Below are 21,765 nucleotides of genomic sequence, written 5' to 3'. Positions count from 1 at the left end.
ACTGTATAAAGTGTGTTGCCACAGCAGGCTAATAGAAGGGACTTTTAGGCTTTTATTTTTATTTTTATTTATTTTATTTTACTGTAATGATAATAAAAACAACAACATAACCTGATTTTTGAGTGATGTTTGATCGTTTGATGCAGTCAGACTTGAAGAATTGATTGACTGATTGTAGCAGTGATGTGTGTGCGTGCGTGCGTGCGTGTGTGTGCGTGCGTGTGTGTGTGTGTCTGTCTGTCTCTTTAAGACAGTGACGCCGCTTCCTGCCGCAGACACACCAGCCTCGCCTCTCTCTCTCTCTGCGGCGGCCGTCCGTTACAAACAACCGACGATCGGGGGACACACAGACACAGACACACCCGCACAAGGACCGGTACCGGACCGGACCGGGACACAGGAGAGCAGAAGAAGAAGAGGCGACAGAAAGATGACAGAAAACACCAAAACCCACGTCATCCTGCTGTCCTGCGGCAGCTTCAACCCCATCACCAAAGGACACATCCATATGTTCGGTGAGCATCATCTGTGTGTGTGTGTGTGTGTGTGTGTGTGTGTGCGTGTGTGTGTGTGTGTGTGTCGCTGTCCAGTAGGGTGGTGCTGAAATGGGCGCCGGCCCCACATCAGCATCATCAGTGCGTGTGTGTGTGTGTGTGTGTGTGTGTGTGACACGAACAAAGAGCACGTTAGTGGCACATTCACGGCGCGGTGTGACCCGGATCACCGCAGTGTGAAGCGGGTTAGAGACGGAAAACACGAAGATGTTGCGCGTTGAAGCTGCGCAGGCCTCGCGCGGCGTGTGGCGCAGCGCAGAAAACAAACAGCGCGTCGCTGACGGATCCACCGAGACCCAAACAGGAACACGATGCACCGGCGGCACGGTGCCTTGCTCAGCGGCACCGTTAACCCTTTGAAAGCCAAGCACACTGGATTTCTTTGAACAACAGGAGGAGGGCAATGAGCAATGAAAGAAGAAATTACAAAAAAAAGCAAGAAAATCGTTTTAAAAAGAAAGAAAGGTTGTTTTAAAGTAACAATAACGGCCTGGAAAAAGTGTGTAAAATGTTTATATTAATTCAATAGCATAATTTTGAATAGGCCTATGTAGTTAGTATCATATTTTATTTTTTTCCCGGTGATGAAATTCTGTTGTTTTTACGACCCCCCCCCCCAAAAAAATGGCAGTTGTAGCAGAATAACTAAAAATACGGTGAGGATATGGACAACTTTACCAAACAATTTGTGAATTTTACAATTTAAAATTTTGAAACAGGAAAGTTTACACTGTCCATTTCAGAGGCAAAAAAAAAAATCAGAATTGCAGCAGGTAAATATGTTTTTGTTTTTTTTTGCCATGTCCTTATATTAATGCCAAATACATTTGGAGTGGGGATAAATAGGAAAGATCAAGTTTTGAGGAACACTCAAGAGTAACACAAATGTTTTAAAATGAATTGTAACGTCTGTTTGTAGGCTTCATATTACTGTCATTAAAAAATGTTAACAGAATTACAAGTTTTGTATTACAGTTTTCTAGTGTTTAAACTACAATAATCTGCTGACTCAACAAAGATGTCATTATTTAAACATATTCTCACTTTAAAATTAGCAGTTTTGTTTAGTTTAGTGCTTTGCAAAATATTAAACTGAACACAGTTTAACCGTTTTTCTATTTACTGTTTGATGATGTCATGATTTTACAGCACTTGGCTGTTAATTTTATGGACATTTTTTACAGTGTGGCTGAATTTCTTTCAGAAATATCACTTTAAAAAACAATGCTTTCGCTCAACAACAACAAATAGTTTGCATGAATCTGTTTATTACTATTTATTACTATTTCTGACAATTTCTAATGAAATGAGGTGCAGGCAGCGCACTGGGAATAAGCTTTTCTTCAACAGCTAAATGTTTGTTTAATCAGCGTGTAGTTGATCCTTTATAGCATAAAGTTTTTAGGTAAGAAAATGTGCTTAATGTTGTAGTTGTTTGGTCTGCAGGTACCTAACACAACATCTTACCCAAATACAACAGATTACATCTTGATTTTTGTTTTTAATCAGTTAAGGCAGAAATTTCATTTTAAATTGCACACAGTATTAAGTATTCGGAGCCAGAGTGCGTTGATGAAATCAGTGATTTAACATCTCTGAACACTGGAGCTGCTGGTCGTCTGCTGCCTCCATCAGCTGGTTTTGTGTCTTTTTGTGTGACTTTAGAGTTTTAAAGGATTAGTTCAGATTCACCAAAGTCACAGAACAACACAAACTGACTGACTGATGGAGGCGAATCAGCCTCAAATCAGCAGCTCCTGTGTCCTCAAAGCTAAAATCACCGTTTTTGTTAATGTGGTCTAGTGGCTTTGATGAGAGCACGGGTTAGGAATTGAATTCGAAAAACGAGTTGTCTGACAGAACGGTAAAGCACTGAAAATACTGTCCATGTCCTGAACGCTTACACTGATTTTTCTTAATGTCTCTGCCACAGCGAGGCTGTACAACCGGGCTCGCCGCGATCGCTGCGATCGATGACGTTTTGTGTCGTTGAGCTGCTTGTAAGCAATCGTCTTTTTTAAACTTCAGACTTCTCAGCGGACAGATTTACAGTTTTTATGTCGCACAGCAGAGATACTCAACCGGTTCTGTCTGAGGGCCACTTTTGTAAAATGACAGGAGGCCAGGGGCCATTCAGAGCAGCCCCATACATGTTTCTGTCATTTAGGACATTTATTAGATTTTATGTCATTTATTAGATTTTATGTCATTTATTAGATTTTAGGACATTTCTGGGATTTTAGGACATTTACCAGATTATAGGACATTTCTAGGATTTAAGGACATTTTTAGGATTTCGGGACATTTCTAGTAGTTTAGGACAGGTCTGAGATTTAAGGAAAACTCTTGTGTTTTAGAACATTTATCAGATTTGAGGACATTTTTGATATTTTAGGACATTTAACAGATTTTAGGACATTTCTATGATTTTAGGACATTAGTGTCTTATCTCGGACCCCTGTCAGGGGTGTGGTGGATCCTCCTCTGGCTCTTTTTTTAAATCAACAAGCTCTATTTTGATGCTGTTTTTTGTCTCTTATGGTGACTAAAATGACAAAAACTATTCACAGTGTAAATCACTTAATTTTAGTGTCAATTAGAAAATGGTTGGGGGGCCACCAGGGGCCCAATCAGGGGCCAGATTTGGCCCGCAGGTTGTAAGTTGAGTATCACTGTCGCAGAACAAAAATGTGAAATTTCTTCAGCTTGTGTTTTATTTCAAACATTGAACCAAAAACACGATCACACACGGACGAGGACACCAGGGACCAGGAAATGCGACCATGCTAACTGGTTTCTGCGTTTTGGTCTCTTTCCTCGGGGACAAACTCCCTCAAAAAAAACCACACTGAAGCGAGGTCCTGCAGTAAGACTGATTTTGGATAAACCTGTTTCTCAAACACGCCCACATGCTGCGCTCGCTCCCAACTTTCCTCCTCAGACTCTTTGATGTGCGGTGATGCAGCGGCGCAGCTGACCTATTTCCACCAGCAGCTCCTCGCCTCTCTGGGTGTCACATGATCCCTTTCTTCGTCATGGACTCCTTCCTCTGCATCTGGAGGTGGAAGAGAACAAGAAATAATGAGACAAACACAAAAACACAATTTTCTTTGATTTCCTTCTGAAAAAATCACATCAGATCTGCACTCGTTCATGTTTTAAAAGCTTGTTGAACAGAGACGTGTCGTTTCCTCTCGTCGTTTGACTCGTGAGGTCAGCGTAATGAGGTCATGAAGGGCCAATCAGCAGCCTGAGATTGTAATGGTTGTTTGGTGAATAATCTGAGTCACGGCCGCAGGATGACGTCACCAAAACAACAACAACAACAACAGATCAAAGAGAACAGCAGGAGCGCGTCCTGAAGTCAGCAGACCGCTCGCGCTCACCGCCCCCCACGCATCAACACAAACCTGGCTTTTTTCCTTCCTTTTGAAGCACAAAGAGAAAAGTATCATCACTGCTGGAGGAGATGAAAAACAAAGAGCAGTGGATTTGGTTTTCCTCCTGACGCTGACAGAAACACTGAAACTCTGCAACAAGTCAAACAAAAACTCTCCGTCAGTCACATTTCTGCTCCGCAGCATCAAACTTATCAGAAGTTTCCCTTTGACGTCCTAAACATTTGGAATTGTTTCAAGTAAACTGGTGTTCAATGTAAAAAAAAATGTAGAAAATGAAATTTAAAAAATCTATTAAAAAAACACATTTTATGAAACTGCAGGAAGATAAAATATAACTTTAAAAATATATAAAACAATATACTGATGCTGAGGAAATTTCTGAAGTTACATCAAAGAGGACCAGAAACTCAGCTGGAAAGATCATTTTGATTTTGTTTGCAACAAAGTCACAACATTTCTAGGAATCATTAAAAAAAAAAAGTGCTCTGCTGCATCCATGTAGTTTTTATTTAACTCTACTCTGTACTTTACTGTCATTTCTCCGGTGCTGCAATAATGTTTTATGAGAAAAGCATCTGATTCAAGTCATGTGCTGCTGCTTCTCTTTTCCTAAAATATGATATATTGACCATTTATGATGTAAATATTTTCTGAATATTTGATTTTTAGTGTCGTGCATGAAAATAAATGAAAATGAAAATGAAAATCTATAATTTTAAGGCTCAGTAGAAAGTAACAAAATTCTCAGAAAGTGCAACATTGTCAAATTTGTACTTAAGAAGATGAACTTTCTACCGTTGATGGATTACTGATCAGGCCTGCTGGGCGCAGGGGCCCAAAGTGTCCGGGGCCCCCCTGGCCTTCACCTGCAAAATGTTACACAAATTAACATGTAGGCCCTACTGCAGAGACACAAAATCCTCATCAAAAGGCACGAAAGAGAGAAATTCCCCAATGAGACACAAATCAACCTCAAGAAGACACAAATTTTCCTCTGAAGGAACATAAAACAACCTCAAAGCTAGAAAAAATTCCCCTTAAAGAGACATAAAAAACTCAAACAGACACAAAATCCCTCTGAAGAGACACAAATCTTTATTAAAGACACACAAAACAAGAGTCACAAAATTCCACTGAAAACACGCTAAAACTTCAGAGACAAAAATCTCCTCAAAGAGACATAAAACAACCTCAAAGAAACACAAATTTCCATTAAAGATGTGCAAAAAAAAACTCAAAAAGAAACAAAATCCCCTTAAAGAGACATGAAACAAAACCAAACCACCACACAGTCTGTAGGAGAGGGGGTGGGGCCCTTCATATATCTGTGCCCAGGGGCCCGTCGTCCTACAGTCCGCCTCTGCTTCATGTCATGCTTTGTGTTCAGGTCCAGGACTCTGTGCCAACTTAATGCTGTGTGTGTGTGTGTGTGTGTGTGTGTGTGTGTGTGTGTGTGTGTGTGTGTGTGTGTGTGTTTGTGTGTTTGTGTGGTTTTTGCAGAAAAAGCCCGGGAATATCTGCACAAAACGGGTCGCTTCATCGTGATCGGGGGGATCATCTCACCGGTGCACGACTCCTACGGGAAACCTGTAAGTCTGTGTGTGTGTGTGTGTGTGTGTGTGTGTGTGTGTGTGTTGTTTCCTCTGGACTTAATGAAGCTCTTGTCCTACTTTCTCTGCGTCTCTGAGGAAACTCGCAGCATGAATAATGAAATGTGCAGAAACATCAGGAATAATGCGACTCTCAGCTGATGGTTTATTCATGTTGGACATTATTCGTGCTCATTACGACCTCGTTAACGTGTCGACGTTCATCAAACCTAAAACAAACACACCACCCACCACACTGATACTACACACTGCACTACACTGTGTGCTGCTCCGTATTTCTATGTATCAGAGAGAAATACTGTAGTTTTTACTGCACCACAGATTCAATTATTGATTCAAAATATTATCAATAATAAATGATGATGTGTTATTATGAAATGAAACTGCTGAGGAGAATATGAAGTCTTTAAAGTGAGCTCCTCCTTCACCAGCTGTAACATTAAACTGATCTACACATGCACGCATCAATAATTATAAAACAGTCATTTCATATATGTACTTGTGCTGAGTGGGTATTTTTGGATATAAATTACAGAAGAAGTAGTTAACCCTTTGAAACCTAAAGCGACATCACTTTTCTTGTGCTGCAAACTGGTTTGATTTCTTGAAAGAAAATATGGAGAAAAAAAGACAATGAGTAGAAGTGTTCCACGAACTGCAAGGAAATGACAGATTTAGAAAATTATTTTTCAAAATGCAATTCTAATTTTTGACGTTTTTTACTTTTTCATATTTATTTAATTTATTTTTTTAGTTTTTTTTTTAGTTTTTTTTTAGGTAATGTACTTGTACTTTTTATGAATGTCTTTCTTTTTTTGCAGTTGGTCATTTCTTCTTTTGTGGATCATTGCCTTCTGATGTTTTTGAAAGAAATCCATCCAGTTAGTTCAGGGTTCAAAGGGTTAAGAGTCCCCTCCACAGCGAGCAGCAGCAGACAAATGCAAGTTCTTTTTAACATCAGCAAACTGGTCTGAATTCTTTAAAAACAAATATGAGAAAAAAGGCAAAGAGCAACTTGGCAAGAAGCTCATAAAAATGTCCAAAAAGCTGTATTTCCAATTATTATAATACTTTATTTAAAACTATTTTACAAAATGATTGTAATTTTTAAGCAATTTTTAGGTAACTTCCTTGTTATTATATTTTATTTTATTTAGTTAATTAGTTATTGATTTTTTCCAATTTTTAGGAAATTTAATTTTCTACTTTTTACTAATTTCTCGGTCATTTTTGTGTCATTTTTTCTCTCACTGCTCATCGCCTTCTTCCTCTGCTTTTGAAAGAAATGCAGCCAGTTTGCTCACCTGTGGATGAGACGCAGGTGAGCCGAGTGAACACAGGTGTGCAGGCAGTCAGGTTACAGAGTGTGAGATAACTTCCTCACACTGTGTGTGTGTGTGTGTGTGTGTGTGTGTGTGTGTGTGTGTGTGTGTGTGTGTGTGTGTGTGCAGGGTTTAGTTCCCAGCAGACATCGTCTCACCATGTGTCAGCTGGCTGTGCAGTCCTCTGATTGGATCAGGTGAGTCTCATCACAAACTTTGATTTTTCTTTGTGTGACACTGTAGAAAACCCCAAAATAATTCACCTTCTTTTACCACACATTATGACATCTTTAGTGATATTATGGGATGTTTAGTTCATGCAAGTTTTGGAAAAGTTGAACCGAGGACTCAGATAGAAAACACAGAGCAGAATGGGAGAACAAAAAACGATCTTTAACGCAGCGGACGGAGCGCATCCAAAACAGGCGGCACACTGGAGGCCGAACCACAGAGCAGCTGCTCGCTGAGCTGCTGCACAAACCTGACGCCTCAGCCAGAGCCGGCAGGAGCCATCAGGAAGCTCATCAGCTGTCTCTGTTAACTCTGTCTGCTTCAGACTTGCATTTGAATTAAAAATAATAAATTGCGTGCCGCCTGCTTCTGCGTTTGGAGAACATTAAAATGTTTTAAAGCACAAATCAACACTGTTGCTTCAGTTAAGGTGAGAGCTGACAGAAAATGACATAAAGTGAATGCACAAGTTCATATAGACGAGCTGTTTATGCTGTTCTATCGCTCCGTTATTTCTGCTCATTCTGCAGCTCTGAAACTTCAAATTTGATGCAGCAGATTTAAACTTTACAATCAAGAACTATATTTAGGTCTGACTCTGTCCCATAATAAGACTATAAATCACTTTAGTTTTTGCACAAATCAAAGTAAAATGAATTTTACGGCATGAATGATATCTGAGATAAATACAGACAGACTGATCGATCAGCTGTTATCTAACAGCAGAGTAAAAACAGACAACAGAACTAATCATGTGAACAGAGGCGGTAACGGTGTGGTGTGATCTGAAGGCATTATATTGCATTTAAAGAGGAATCATCCTGATTAAAAACACAGAGTGACCTGTTGATGTATAATGTGATCTGTGGTTTTAAAGAAGCTTCTTTTCGAGTCCCTGTGAACAAACTGAGCAGAAAACACCACACACACATTCAGCAGCTTACTGAGACATAACCAGATGATTAAACTAAACCGTATTCTGTCTCAGATTCTCTGCATCTCTGATGAACTGCAGGCTCCTGAGTAACTGACAGTAAAACACTTTGCAGTGCAAATAACTTTACTGTAAATGTACGAGTTTGTGCATGTGTGCGTGCTTTGTTGCAGGGTGGACCCCTGGGAGTGTTACCAGGACACCTGGCAGACGACCTGCAGCGTGCTGGAGCATCACCGCGACCTCATGAAGGTGACGACACGTTTCGGTCTTTTTTTCTGCATCAACAGCAGAAATATTAGACCGACAGATTTCAGTGCTGGAATGTAAATAAATAGATTTACCCAAATACTGTACTTAAATACATATATGAGGTACTTTCCTTGAGTTTCCTTGTTTTTTTACTTTACACTTTTATGTCAATACGTTTCAGAGGTTGTTTTTGTTGTTTTGCTTTTTTTTACTTCACTACATTTATTTTAAAGCTGTATTTATTTTGTCTATAATCATACATAAAATATACATAGAAAAAATATCAAATAATAGAGATTTAAATGAAAACACGAGAAGCTTCCTGCAAAGCTTTGAGGGAATTTTCTTCAAATTTGGCACAAATGTCCACGTGGACTCCGTAATGAGTTGATCAGAATCTGGCGGTCGAAGGTCACCGTGACTTTGTCCGTCTCATTCTTGTGAACTTGAGATCTCAAAAACAACTCTGGGGAATTTCTTTAAATTTGGTACAAACTTTCATGTGGACTCAGTGACGATATGATGAACGTTTGTTGCACAAATGTGACGCTCGCTGTGACCTCTCAAAACATGCTTTTGGTCATAACTCAAGAATTCATTCGCTAATTATGAAAAAATGTAACGGAAATTTCAAACAGGATAAAACATTGAAGTGACGAGATTTTATATCCAAAAGATCAAAGGTCGGCTGCGCTGTGACATCATCATCCCCGCCTGTCTGAACACGGGGAGCGCTGACAGTTTGTTCATCTCTTCACGCGTTTTCGGACGCTTGCGTGTGATGTTTGTGTTCCTCAGAGAGTCACCGGCTGCATTCTGTCCAACGTCAACACGCCATCGACGACTCCTGTGATTGGTCAGCCACAGAACCAGACTCCTCCCATCTACCAGAACCACAACAACATGAACCACAAGCCCACAGCCGGTGAGTCTCCACATTCAGCACACTGATAAATCCTGATCAATAAAAATATGAATCACTTCTCCACCCAGCAGCGACGGATCCAGTTAACCCTTTAACACCTTGTCTTGCGTTCAGACACCTGTCACAAGCATTTAAACCTCTGAAACCTGCGAAAATGTGTTTGGTTTCTTTCGAAAACATGGAAATAAACAGAATGAGCAACTCAGCAAGAAATGTCACACGAAACGCTAAAAATTACAAGGTGACCAAAAAATGACCTGAAAATATTATTTTGAAAAAATAGGGGATGAATGTTCAGAAAACTTCATTTGTAATTCTCATTATTAGATATTGGATTATTTTTAGCAATTTCGTGTGGTCATTTTCTTGTTTGTTTGGGGTTTTTTTTTACCCATTTTTAACTCATTTTTAGATCTTTTAAGTCATTTCTTGTTGATGTTTTTTGCTAATTTTCAGGCAATTTTCATGTACTTTTTTACTTATTTCTGCACCATTTCTTGTGAAACTGCTTGTTGCCTCTTTCCAATGTTATTGAAAGAAATTAAGCCAATTTGCTTGGGTTTCAAAGGGTTAAAGGAGCTGTCAGAGATTGAATTCCCTCTGGATTCACACATCAGATTTGTGTTTAATGAACGTGTGAGTTTTGGAGTCCAACCTTCCCTCACTCCTCGTCCCTCCTCTGCTCAGTCAAACTGTGGGGGAAGATCAGTGAGAGTTTGGGGAAGATCTGCTGCGTCCGCCCTCACATCGAACGCTTCACCTTTGTCGGTAAGTAGCCTCGACCAAGAAAGTTGAGAAAAGTACAAACTAACTTGGAGTTCCTCAGGGTTCTTTGCTTGGTCCTCTATTTTTAAAATTCTGTTAAAGAGTAACTACACCCCCAAACCACTTTTTTTTTTCCAGTTGAACGCATAATATCTGTGTATTTAATATTGCTATTGACTGATTCAGGTCCAACTCTTGACATCTGAGTGCAAGGTTATCAAAATTCTACATATTGTGTATAAATATGCTCAGAAATGCCCTCTAAAGGTTGAAACTTTTTTATGAAAATGTAATGTTATGTCATATGTTAACAATAAAAAAAACATTTTTAACATTTTTAAAGTTTATAGAGAATGTTACTCTAACTTTAAGAAGAACATTCTGGGAACTAAAATAAAACTTGCCGCTGAAAACATTAATAAAACATTGTATTGGTTGCATTGTATCAGTCTCAGAACGTTTTTAGAACCCAAAATTGATAGCTGGGTACTTTATCGGTGTGCAGGGGCAGGGAGGGCCTGTGGATCAAGAGGCGGCACGATCTGATGACTGGCATCTTAGGCCCCAGCCCCACCCACTTTAAAGCCTTAAATAAGCCTAAAATGATGAATCAACAATTCAGTTTTAAAAGCTTTCAAATTGACTTCTTCCTCTCATGATTTGTTTCTTTTATTTGATTCCAATTGCGTAAAATGAAATCAATCAGTTCATGATATCTTTTTAAACCTGATAAATTGATTATGATCTAAAGTTGTTAATGTGTCTAATTTTTTCAGCTTTAGTCCCTGTGCATGTTTACGCCGAAGATGTGTTGAATTACCTTCATGTTCTGTTTCATTGTGTCAGATGAAAACGCGAACCTGGGGACGGCGATGAGGTACGAGGAGATCGGTGAGTCGTCTCTTTGGTATCCTGAGCGGACTCCCGTGTCATGTCCTCTGGTTTTCCTTCCTGCTGTGTTTGTTTGTATCCAGTAAACGTGTTGTTTACTGAGTAAACGTGTTGTTTACTTTCCTCCTGCCTGTTTGTCGTCTGTAGAGTTGCGCATCTTGCTCCTGTGTGGCAGTGATCTCCTGGAGTCCTTCTGCATCCCTGGTCTGTGGAAGGACAGTGATGTAAGCACACTGTAGCCCCTCCCCCACCCAACATGTAGCCCCACCTCCATCTGTAGTGTAGCCCCGCCCCTTAGCTCTCTCCTCTGAGTTCCATCGTAATAACCCGAGCGGTAATTCCGATGTGGCTGTCAAAGGAAACATCTGCAGAGAAAAAGCATTAGCATGCAGCATTATTCGTTCTCTTTCTAAAGTCAGATATTCCGGCTTTATCAATGATTTAGGCATAAGATACCAACGCCAAAAGCCACCATTTGCATCAGTAATAATATGCCTCCAGACCGCATCAGTTTGTAACAGACCTTTCTTGCCACCGGTTGGTCGGATGGCTCCTGGCGCTGCAGTGTGATGATGGTCTGATATCACCAAGTACGTGTCGTTCCTGGACTGAACCTGTTTGTCCAGGTATCACATTACAACCGACCAATCAGCAGCACATCTCAATCGTTATGACTTTCACTGTGCGCCGAGCAGATAACCGCCCATCAAGAAAAAGACGAAAGCTAATTTTAAAGCCATTCAAGCAACAACGACACGCAGAGATTTGCTTGGATTTTAAGCATGGTTTTAGGGTATGATAATTACTAAATATATATTTAATGACATATTTCATTGCTATATAACTGTCTTGACTGCAATATGTGGTGTAATATTCCTGCCACAGCATTCCTCTGTGCAATTAATCAAATGTGAAATATTCTTCCAAATCTTGAATGTAAGCTATATTTAACACATATTGTGGATATTCTTACTGTTATTTTTACTATGATGGTCTCAGTTGTTTGTTGTAGCATTACAAACATATTTATATCTTTATATTTTGAACTTGCATACTAGTTTTATACATCATTTTGTTGCATAAGGCACAGTTTTACACACTCAGCACATTATTCATATTATAATTTAAAATATTTCGATATTATTGCTAATTATCTATTACTGTTATTCTTTAGATTTATATTTTTAAACACTTACATGCGAAGCATATTATACATACTTTATTTTATTCTAATATTATACATATTTAAATACTTAGCTTAGCATAGCTATCATATCTTGGCTTAGCTTAGCAGGTAGAGCTAACAATACTACAAATTCTGTAACATCTGTTTTTTTGCATATATTTATTTTGCATTATATTAAATACATATAATATTTCCCCCTCCCCAAAACACTTTGTAAAGGAGGCTGCCTTTTAGCCAGCTTAGCTAAGCTTAGCTTAGCTTAGTTTAGTTTAGTTTAGTCAAGTCTAGTTTAGTTTAGCTTAGCTTAGCTTAGCTTAGCTTAGCTTAGCTTAGTTTAGTTTAGTCAAGTCTAGTTTAGTTTAGCTTAGCTTAGCTTAGCTTAGCTTAGTTTAGTTTAGCTTAGTTTAGTTTAGTTTAGCTTACCTTAGCTTTGCGGATTATTACCTATAGTGTAATGTGTAGACGTGGAAGTCTACCTTCAAAGCGGCAATATGTGACGACTTGGGATGAGAACGTGATGAAATATCATGCTAATATGAATGTTAGCTGTTAGCAAGTAAAAGCATTCAAGGGTTTGAGACAGAAAAATGAATAATTACTCAACTGACGGAAAATGACTTTAAACTCAAAGGCACAACTGAAATATTAAAAATGAAATGCCCCACCACGCGTCTTACTCCTGTCATCCCAAACAAGCTAAAACTCACTGTTCAAACGTGAAATACCAACCAACCACGTTTTTATAAGTGTGTTTGGCTGGATGTGTGAAATAAGCTCTGTGGTTAACACAAGCTGCAGAGACTTTCTTGTTTTTGTTCTACGACATAGAATATGCCAGTAAATCTTTCCACTGTAAACTCTGAAGCTTTTCTTCAGAGTTTAAAAAAGACGGTTTCTAACGGCGAACACGGCTTTACAGCCTCGCTGTGGTGGAGACGTTCAGTCATGTGACCTTGGTATAGTAAAAAAATCTTAAAATCATCCAAATGCCTCATCAAATACTTGTAAAGTCATAAAATCTAAAAATCCTAAAATCTGAGACACATCCTAAAACCTACGAAATGTCCTAAAATCCCAGAAATGTCCTAAAATCCTAGATACACCCTCAAATACTATAAATCTCTCAAAATCTCAAAAACATCCAAAAATCCTAAAAATATCAAGAAATCCTCAAAATGTGCTAAAATCCATTACTCGTCCTTCAGTCCAAAAAACATCCCAAAATCCCCCAAACCACCCGAGAGGTCACTACTGTCATGATGGCTTCTGATTCATGAACAGTGGAGTCAGAGTTCGCCACAGAGTTTTACTTTTTCTAAACGAACGAATCCCAGACGGTCCGTGAGACTGACAGGGTCCGACATGTGTCCTACATGCTGGTGTGACTGGGACCATTAAAGGCACAGTTACCAGACTGCGTGGCCCCCTGACGGTCGTGTTCCTGTGCTTTCAGATGGAGGTGATCGTGGGGGATTTTGGGATCGTGGTGGTTCCTCGTGACGGAGCCGACACAGAGAGGATCATGAATCACTCCTCCATCCTCCGCAAGTTCAAGGTCAGCACTTCCGTTCGACTCCCATCTGACATTATTTAACCCCGTGTGTCCTCCTTTCTGTCTCATCTGAAATCTGTGTGTTTTCAGGACAACATCATTGTGGTAAAAGACGGGATGAGCCACCCGATGTCCATCGTCAGCTCAACCAAGAGCAGGTGGGATTAAACTCGGTTTTCCATGTTGTTTCTGTTTGACCCAAAACTGTCAAAAAGTGAGTAACCTGCTGGGATAATTTGGGGATAACTGTGATTTTATAGCTGATTTTTATTTTACTTTATTTTATTTTAGTTCAGTTTAGCCACACAGCCACATAAATATACAATCAGACTACAATTAACACACAGTATCCCCACCGGTTCATACACCCAGTTGTACTACACAATTGCAAAAATGCCATACGCACAATAACTGCACACACACTCTGCACAAGTCAGTTCAGACGCCCCATCAGATATTACACAATACTCTATACCAAAATATTGCACATATATTACACACACACACACACACACACACACACACACACACACTTGATCTTCACAAGTACTTACAAGTACTGATCTGACTGAAGTAAAAGCAGAAATACTACAGTGTAATACTTTAGTAGAAGTACAGATTTGTTGAAGTTGCAGTAGAGATACTACAGTGTAAGGATGAAGTCATTTGATAAATTAGATTTTTTTTAATCAAATAACAACAGACACATCGTTCTGACACTTTTCACATCGAGCAGCTAAAGACTGAACACCAACATTTCCCCATCAACAATCGCTCGATGACGGCATCAAGAAACAAAAAAAACCAAACGTCCCTTAACACAGAAAATGAGACAGGAAGGAGCGCCACAAAAACAAACTCAAACATTTACACAGCAACACAGGAAAAGACGTCAAAGTCCCGCCCATAATGTTTGACTGACAGCTAATCTTTGAGCAGCAAAGCAAAGCCACAACAATCAGCTCTGAGCAGCAAACGTGGAGACCAAACGCAAAGTTTAACCCTTCAGTGACCTCTGACTATTTCGCTTCACACAACTCAGCAGTGGATCCGTTACAATAAACCCAAAGTCCAGCGTGGAGCGGCTGGGTGAACGTGGTCTGGACTCTGTGGAGGAGAGTCATGGTTTTAGAGACGCTGTAGAAGGACAGAATCCCTGCACCGTGATCCAGGTACACTCCGACTCTGGAGGACCGAGGACCTGAGACGGGAGTTTGGACTTTGTTGTACCAAAAGCCGTATCTGGTATTGACACAATATAACACCCAAGATTTGTCATTTTGTCCAAATGAAGATTCATGTGTCTCCCCTCTGCTGATATTCTTGTACGTGACGGCTACATGAACCACCCCCCCGCTCCACTCCACCTCCCAGTAACAACGTCCAGTCAGACTCTGTCTGCTCAGGACCTGATGCCAGTAACTGAATCTGTCTGGGTGATCAGGATAAGAATGGAGTCCTGTTTGTGTTGCTTTTCTGTTCTCGTCAGATAATAACAGATATTCGTGTGCTGTGTTTGGATCCAGTGTGATTTGACGTGAATATCTGAGGAACTCCGCTCTGGTTTTGGGCTCTGATTGTGTCACTTCAGTCGGTGTCAGTGAGACATCTGTCCACGTGTCCCTCAGAGAGTCCTGTAGCATGTCTCTGATCTTTGAAACGGTCGCTGTCACGTCCTCAAAGCGGCGGCGGCGAGGACGGATGTGGACGCTGGCTGAGCGTGTGAGTGCTGGCAGTGAGGCGTAGCTGAGCAGAAACTGGGTGTGATGGTCTGTGTGTGAGAGCTGCTCCAGCTCAGCGTCTCTGCTCTGCAGCTCACTGATCTCCTGCTGCAGCTCCTCCTCCAGCTCTCTGACTCGACTCACTTCAGTTTGCTGCTGCGATCTGAGCTGCCGCTTCACGTCGGAGCGGCTTTTCTCCAGGAGACGGATCAGCTGGGTGAAGACCCTCTCGCTGTCCTCCACTGCTTTATCAGCGGAGGCGTTGATGTCCTCCACCTCCTGCTGCAGCAGCTTCACGTCTTTCTGTCTGTCCTGGATTCTCTGCTGGACGTTTAGTCGACTCCCCTCGAGCTCTCTCTGTTTCTCGCCTCTCTCCGCTGCAGCTGACACTGTGTCGTGGCCTTTATGTTCCTCCACGGAGCAGAGATAACAGATACACTGATGATCTGTGCGGCAGAACATCTTCATCGCCTCGTCGTGACGAGAGCAGATGTTGTCCCGCAGCTTCTTGGAGGGCTCCACCAGCTGGTGTTTCTTGAATGTGTCTGATCGATAATGAGGCTGGAGTTGCCGCTCGCAGTAAGAGGCCAGACACTGCAGACAGGACTTCGCTGCTTTCAGTTTCCTCCCGCTGCAGAAATCACAGGCCACATCTTCAGCTCCGGCGTAGCAGAGATCAGCAGGAGCAGCTTCAGTCCTCTTCAGCTGCTCCACCAGAGCTGCTAACATGGTGTTTTTCAGCAGGACAGCCTCGGGGTGAAGCTCTGCCGACACTGAGGGCAGCTGTAGATCCTCCTCTCGTCCTCTCCGTCCCAAAAGTGTTGAATACAGTTCATGCAGTAGCTGTGTCCACAGGGAGTCGTCACCAGATCCTTCAGCAGATCCAGACAGATCGAACAAGAGAAGTTTTGGGGGGTCCAGCTGAACTCCCTGCTGCGCCATCTCACGTCTCAGTGATAGTGACTGTCAAATAGTTTTGTTCCCTCTGAACAGAAAACAAATGGAGGGAGCAGAGAGGAGGCTTTTCGGGCTTTACTGCATTCCACAAAGAGTCGTCAGAGGCAGGGTGTGTTATCTGTTAATAAACGTGCAGCAACAATAGACGGACTTAAACCTTTGACACACAGCTCATAACACTCAGACATTTAATGTCCTTCAAACGTTTCACATTTTCCAGTAACGTTGATAGAGTTATCGTGAACGGAAAGGCTATCAGAAATCATTTCTTCTCATTAAACATAATTATTAATCCTGTCAAAATTATAATCTACATTCAGTCTGCTTGTTGGGCACCATTTTTAAAATCTGTTTCATGAAATATACCAAACTATAAATGTAAAACTCTGATCAAAAAAAAAATAGAGGGATTTGGATTTCTTAACACATTAGTTGGCTGATTTGTCATTTTTTTGTGCACTGGTAAACAGATCTAAACAAAAAGCACATAAAACAAAACACAATATGTCTTAACTAGTAAAATTCTGAAATGTTATACATTCTTCCATGACAGCAAATTTTTTTTTATTATTATTTTTTTTTAATGAACCTTGAGGATTTATTTAGCAAGAATTTGCAAGTTAAAGTTTACAGCAGCGTTTACAGTCAAACAGGCTCAATTTTTGATAAATCAAAAATCTGTGTTGATGGTTTGTGTAGGACAGTCTGAAGATGCCCTGTAGCAAGTTTGGTATTAATTAAGCAAAAAATGTGGGAGGACACAGGTTTGATTAATTTTACAGATTTGGATAAAAAACAGAGTGATGGACATCATAATTTGTACCACAGTGAAGTAGACAAAAGTTCCTTCACAGGTGGGCCTACAGTTAGCTGGAAGTTGCAAGTTAATCAAAATATACTGACACTTACCACTTTAGAATTTTACTGAAATCAAAGAAGTTAAGACGTAAAAAAGCCTTTATTATTGAAAATATTTCGTGTGGTCATCTTAAGCTGGCGTAGAGGGCGTAACTTGTAACAGTAGCGTATGGGTAGGCGGAGCTTGTAGCATCTTGCAGGCCGCAGACAGATTACTGTTGGATTCTGAAAGTTCGGAGGCACTCTGAGTATACAAACTGGACCGTTGGTAAATTCGGAGCGCCGTTGGGATGACCCGTTTGGTTATCCAGAGCGCTGCACTCTGGGAGTGTTAGAGCGACTCTGGACACTCTGTCTGGGCAGAAGAAGCAGCAAAGCGGCGAATAGAGTGAATGTGTGATGAACCTGACCGTTGGTCCATTTATGGAGAAACAGAACGCTCTGTGGCTTCGAACAATGGCTTTCTCATTTTCGTGTAGAGCGTCAGCAAATTGAACTTGTGCGAGAATTTGGCGTGAATGGCGAAATCTGCATTTTCACATCCATCGCGCAGCCTGGCCCAAATTCGCATCTGTCCGTGTCTTTGCATTGACTTTGAATGTAGTTCTTACTGCTTTTTGGGCATGTCAGCACTTGTAAATGGAATTTATGCTCTTCACTTTATTATGCTTATGTGTTGGCACTAATTTAACTTTTTGTTTATTTTGTTTTCACATATCTGAAATAAAAAAATGTCATTCATTCATTCAGGACACGGAGCCTGTTTACATCCAGCAATCTGCTGTATTTCAGCGCAAAACACGTTAGCCGTTAGCTGCCTCCCTTCAGCACAACCACAGCTGCTGAGGGCGATTTTCAGGAGTTTAAAAAATGCTCCAGAAAATAAACAAGCGATGAAAACTGACCGAATAACTCGATGCAGTATTTTTTTTCATGTTTACAGTTAAAAAAATCTATCAACTTAGCTTGGCAGAGCTAACTAACCGATAATTTGGTTAAAACATGATCACAACAATAACCCACTGAAAAACTTAATATCAATACACACACACACACACACACACACACACACACTCACTGTGCTCAGCATGAACTGATACTATGCCCCCCCCCCAGACTGGCCCTGCAGCACGGTGACGGCCACGTTGTGGACTACCTGTGTCAGCCCGTCATCGACTACATCCTGCAGAGTCAGCTGTACATCAACGCCTCCGGATAAACAACAACCTGCCCGCATGACAACAGGGAGAGTGGAGGGGGGCGGCGGTACCTACAACCACCATCGACCCCCCCACTCTGAAAAAAACCCCCAAAACAACTAAAACTTCCCTTTCTGTCTTCTGTGTCAAACATATACTCTTCTTTGAGCTTTCGACCGGAGCGTTAGTGTCCCTCCTTCTGTCTGTGTCATGTGACCTTACCATCAGGGAGGGGCCGGGGGGCAGTATTTTTGGACGGGATGGGGGTGTTGGAGAGGATCTCAAAGGGCTGCAGAGGTGACGGCAGTGTTTTCTGTTTGTAATATGTCTTTGTCAAAGTTCGGGGTGCGCGACACAGAGCCAGGCATGCTTGTGTACCTGGAGCAGACGGGAAAACTCTTCTTCTGTGGTGGGGTGGTGGGGGGTTAGTGAAAAGGAGACTAAAAGCATTAATGGGCCTCATGCAAGAACCACAAATTCAAAGGAAAACTTCTCCTAGTTTTCTCAGATTTATCATTTTATCTTTTCACATCTTCATCTGAGAGAACATGGAGTCTGATTAAAAAACGACAACAGAAAAGCATCAAATAAGAGAGCAATGTAAGACTAAATCTAAATTCTCTAATATTCTGTTCACGCTGATGGATTTTGGCCATCTACAGTTTGCAGGGAATTTCTTTCCAGATAGCTTGTTGCCTTTTTTCCAAAAACTTTTCAAAATAATTTAAACAAATTTTCTCAGATTTTAAGGGTTTCATAGGATTTCATATGAACAGTTCTGTCAGGATATCGCCACAACAGAATCATGCGGTTCTGTCTGCGTTCTGAGTGATTTTGAGATATTAAGCTTCAAAGTTTTTCATTCCCATTAGTAATAATGATATAAACCTTTTAGTTTTCTAAAACAAGTGTTAAGAATATTAAAATACCTTACATAATGTACATAAATTGTCATAGTATAAGAATATTTGAATAACTCAATTTTGACAAAAATGGCAGACCCTTATAAGCACTGAAACTGAAGTTGTTTTGTTCCTTTTCCCAGAAAAACTAACCGACTGTACGACTGTACATTTTATGTACATGTGTCTTTGCATCAGTTCATGCCGCTCCGGGCGAAACTCGTCCTTCCACTGACTTTCAGTCTGAACTCACAGAAACAATCACGTTCTTGCATGAGGCCCGCTGCCGTCTGGTGACGTTGGCAGGAAATCGAACTTGCGTGCTCAAGTTCTGCAACACGAACGCTCAGCAACCGTCGCAGCCTCCGTCCTGCTGCCGCTCAATCTGTATCATAGTTCAGGTCCACAGTTTAACCTCTGAGCTAAAGGTATATTAACCTACAGGTAACCATAGCAACACTGATGCTTCTGGCTCCGACCGTGAATCCGTTAAACCAAACGCTCTTTAAAACACAGAGCAGAATTAAAACAAGTTTAGGACATCCTTTGACAGACTTTGGGTTCCTGAAAATCATTAGACATGTTGATGATGACGATGGTGATGATGATGACCTTTTGTAAGAGCAGCGGCGATGTTGTCGGAGTGTATCGGGGTGTTTTTGTGTTTCTTCATGTGCTCCTGTTCGCTCTCCTTAGACTGCATGCGTAGACATGTTTGGTTCTGGCATGAATGTTCCTCACTCGGTAGAATTTGATCTGTTGTGAACGTGTTTGCAAAAAAAAAAAAGAAACAACACAAAAAGTAAATATATATAAATATATAAATATAGATATACAGTGGGGACCATCATCACCCACGTCTGTCCATTTTCTATTCACTCTGTAAATGATCGACGCCTCATCAGTGTGACAGCAGTTTGTAATGATCTGTACATTTATTCAAGTTTCCTCTGTGTGTGTGTGTGTGTGTGTGTGTGTGTGTGTGTGAGAGAGAGAGAGAGAACGTTCAGGTTCCTGTCGGCCACTTTTCTTGAACCATGTAGCTAAAACTGAATCTTGTTTTCTGTATTAATCTGCCTTTTGTTGCTCTGACTTCTTTTGATTGTAAACTGTGATGCACTCTTAAAAATAATGTGTCTTTTTTTATTTGTGTGTGTGTGTGTGTGTGTGTGTGTGTGTGTGTGTGTGTGTGTGGACAGATCAGAACATTGATGCTTTCAGTTATTATGATTTTTTATTCGTTTTTCAAAGGTTTACTGCGTGAAATACATAAATTATTCTCTCCAGGGCACCAAAACACACAATACATTTTTTTGCCTCCAAAAGCGGAGGCATATGTTTTTGGGTTTTTCGTTGTCCATCTGTTTCATACTTGTGAATACGATCTCAAGAACACAAACGTCTGCTTGGACTCACGGGTGAAGTGATTCGATTTAGATAGTCAAGGTCACTGTGACCTGTCTGCCACATTCTTGTAAACACAATGTTTCAAGAACACTTCACAGGAATTTCTTCAAATATGGCACAAGCACCATCTCGGACTCAACAATGAACTGATTAGAATTTGGTGGTCAAAAGTCACCGTGACCTTACATCTGTCTCATTTTCATGAACATGATGTCTCAAGATCTCCATGAGGGACTTTTTTGAATTTGGCACAAATGTTCACTTGGATTTAAGGATGAAGTGATTGGATTTTAGTGGTCAAAGGTCAAGGACAATGTGACCTAGTCCATCTCATTCTCGTGAACAGGATATGTCAAGAATGACTTTAGGGAATTCCTTTAAATTTGGCACAAATGCCCACTTGGACTTAACAACATCATAGTTAGATTTTGGAGGTCAAAGGTCACTGTAATCCCTCTGTCTCATCCCTGTGAATGCAATATCTTAAGAACATCTTGGGGGAGCCTTTTCAAAAAAAATTTAAAATAAATTTTAGTGGTTAATGGTTAATGTCAGTGTGACCTTGCATCCATCATATACACATGAACGGGACATCTCAAGAACACATTTAGGTCGTTTTTTTTTTAAATTTGGCACAAACGTTTACTTTGGCTCAGTGATAAACTGGTTAGTTCTTGGTGGTCATAGTTTAAAGATATAATTGTGTATCATCAGCATAGAAATGGTGACTGATGTTGTGTTTTTTAATCATGTGACCAAGAGGAAGCATGTAAATGGAAAATAAAAGGGGCCCAAGAATGGACCCCTGTGGAACTCCATACTGAGGTACTGAAGCTTATCGATAATTTCTGATCTTAGCATGGCGGACCAGTACAGACCAATACAATACAGAACAGAACCAATCTTAAACCAAACCTGAGATGCCCACCTTATTTTTCAGTCGCTTAGTTACAATACAACGATAGACAGTATCAAATTGAGAATTTGTTTCTATTTGTTGCGCTCTGCATACTAAATGATGAACTGATTACTAAAAAGATTCATTGGTGGATTCGTCAATAATTAAAATAATGGTAATTTGCGGCTGAGGGTTACAAA

General features: G+C 40.6%; 2 protein-coding genes across 2 annotated transcripts; one reads left to right on the top strand and one right to left on the bottom strand.

Annotated features, from left to right (window-relative positions):
• The first annotated feature begins 257 nt into the window (after positions 1-257).
• On the top strand, positions 258-21,289 carry nmnat2 (nicotinamide nucleotide adenylyltransferase 2). The gene is made up of 11 exons (XM_088086006.1): positions 258-515; positions 5,456-5,544; positions 7,017-7,084; positions 8,226-8,304; positions 9,103-9,229; positions 9,917-9,997; positions 10,841-10,885; positions 11,033-11,109; positions 13,525-13,626; positions 13,714-13,781; positions 18,276-21,289. Exons 1-11 carry the CDS (start codon positions 431-433, stop codon positions 18,376-18,378), a joined length of 924 nt encoding a protein of 307 aa, XP_087942132.1. The 5' UTR covers positions 258-430; the 3' UTR covers positions 18,379-21,289.
• On the bottom strand, positions 13,788-16,861 carry LOC121951334 (tripartite motif-containing protein 16-like). Its single transcript, XM_042481354.2, has one exon. The coding sequence runs from the start codon at positions 16,284-16,286 to the stop codon at positions 14,643-14,645; it is 1,644 nt and encodes a 547-aa protein (XP_042337288.2). The 5' UTR covers positions 16,287-16,861; the 3' UTR covers positions 13,788-14,642.
• Positions 21,290-21,765: the final 476 nt, after the last annotated feature.

The sequence above is a fragment of the Plectropomus leopardus genome, chromosome 12 (assembly GCF_026936395.1).
Source record: "Plectropomus leopardus strain MGB_pleo_1.0 chromosome 12, ASM2693639v1, whole genome shotgun sequence".
NCBI classification, from domain to species: Eukaryota; Metazoa; Chordata; class Actinopteri; order Perciformes; family Serranidae; genus Plectropomus; species Plectropomus leopardus.
Note: the sequence above shows the minus strand (reverse complement) of the source record. Positions and strands in the feature narration are given on the sequence as shown.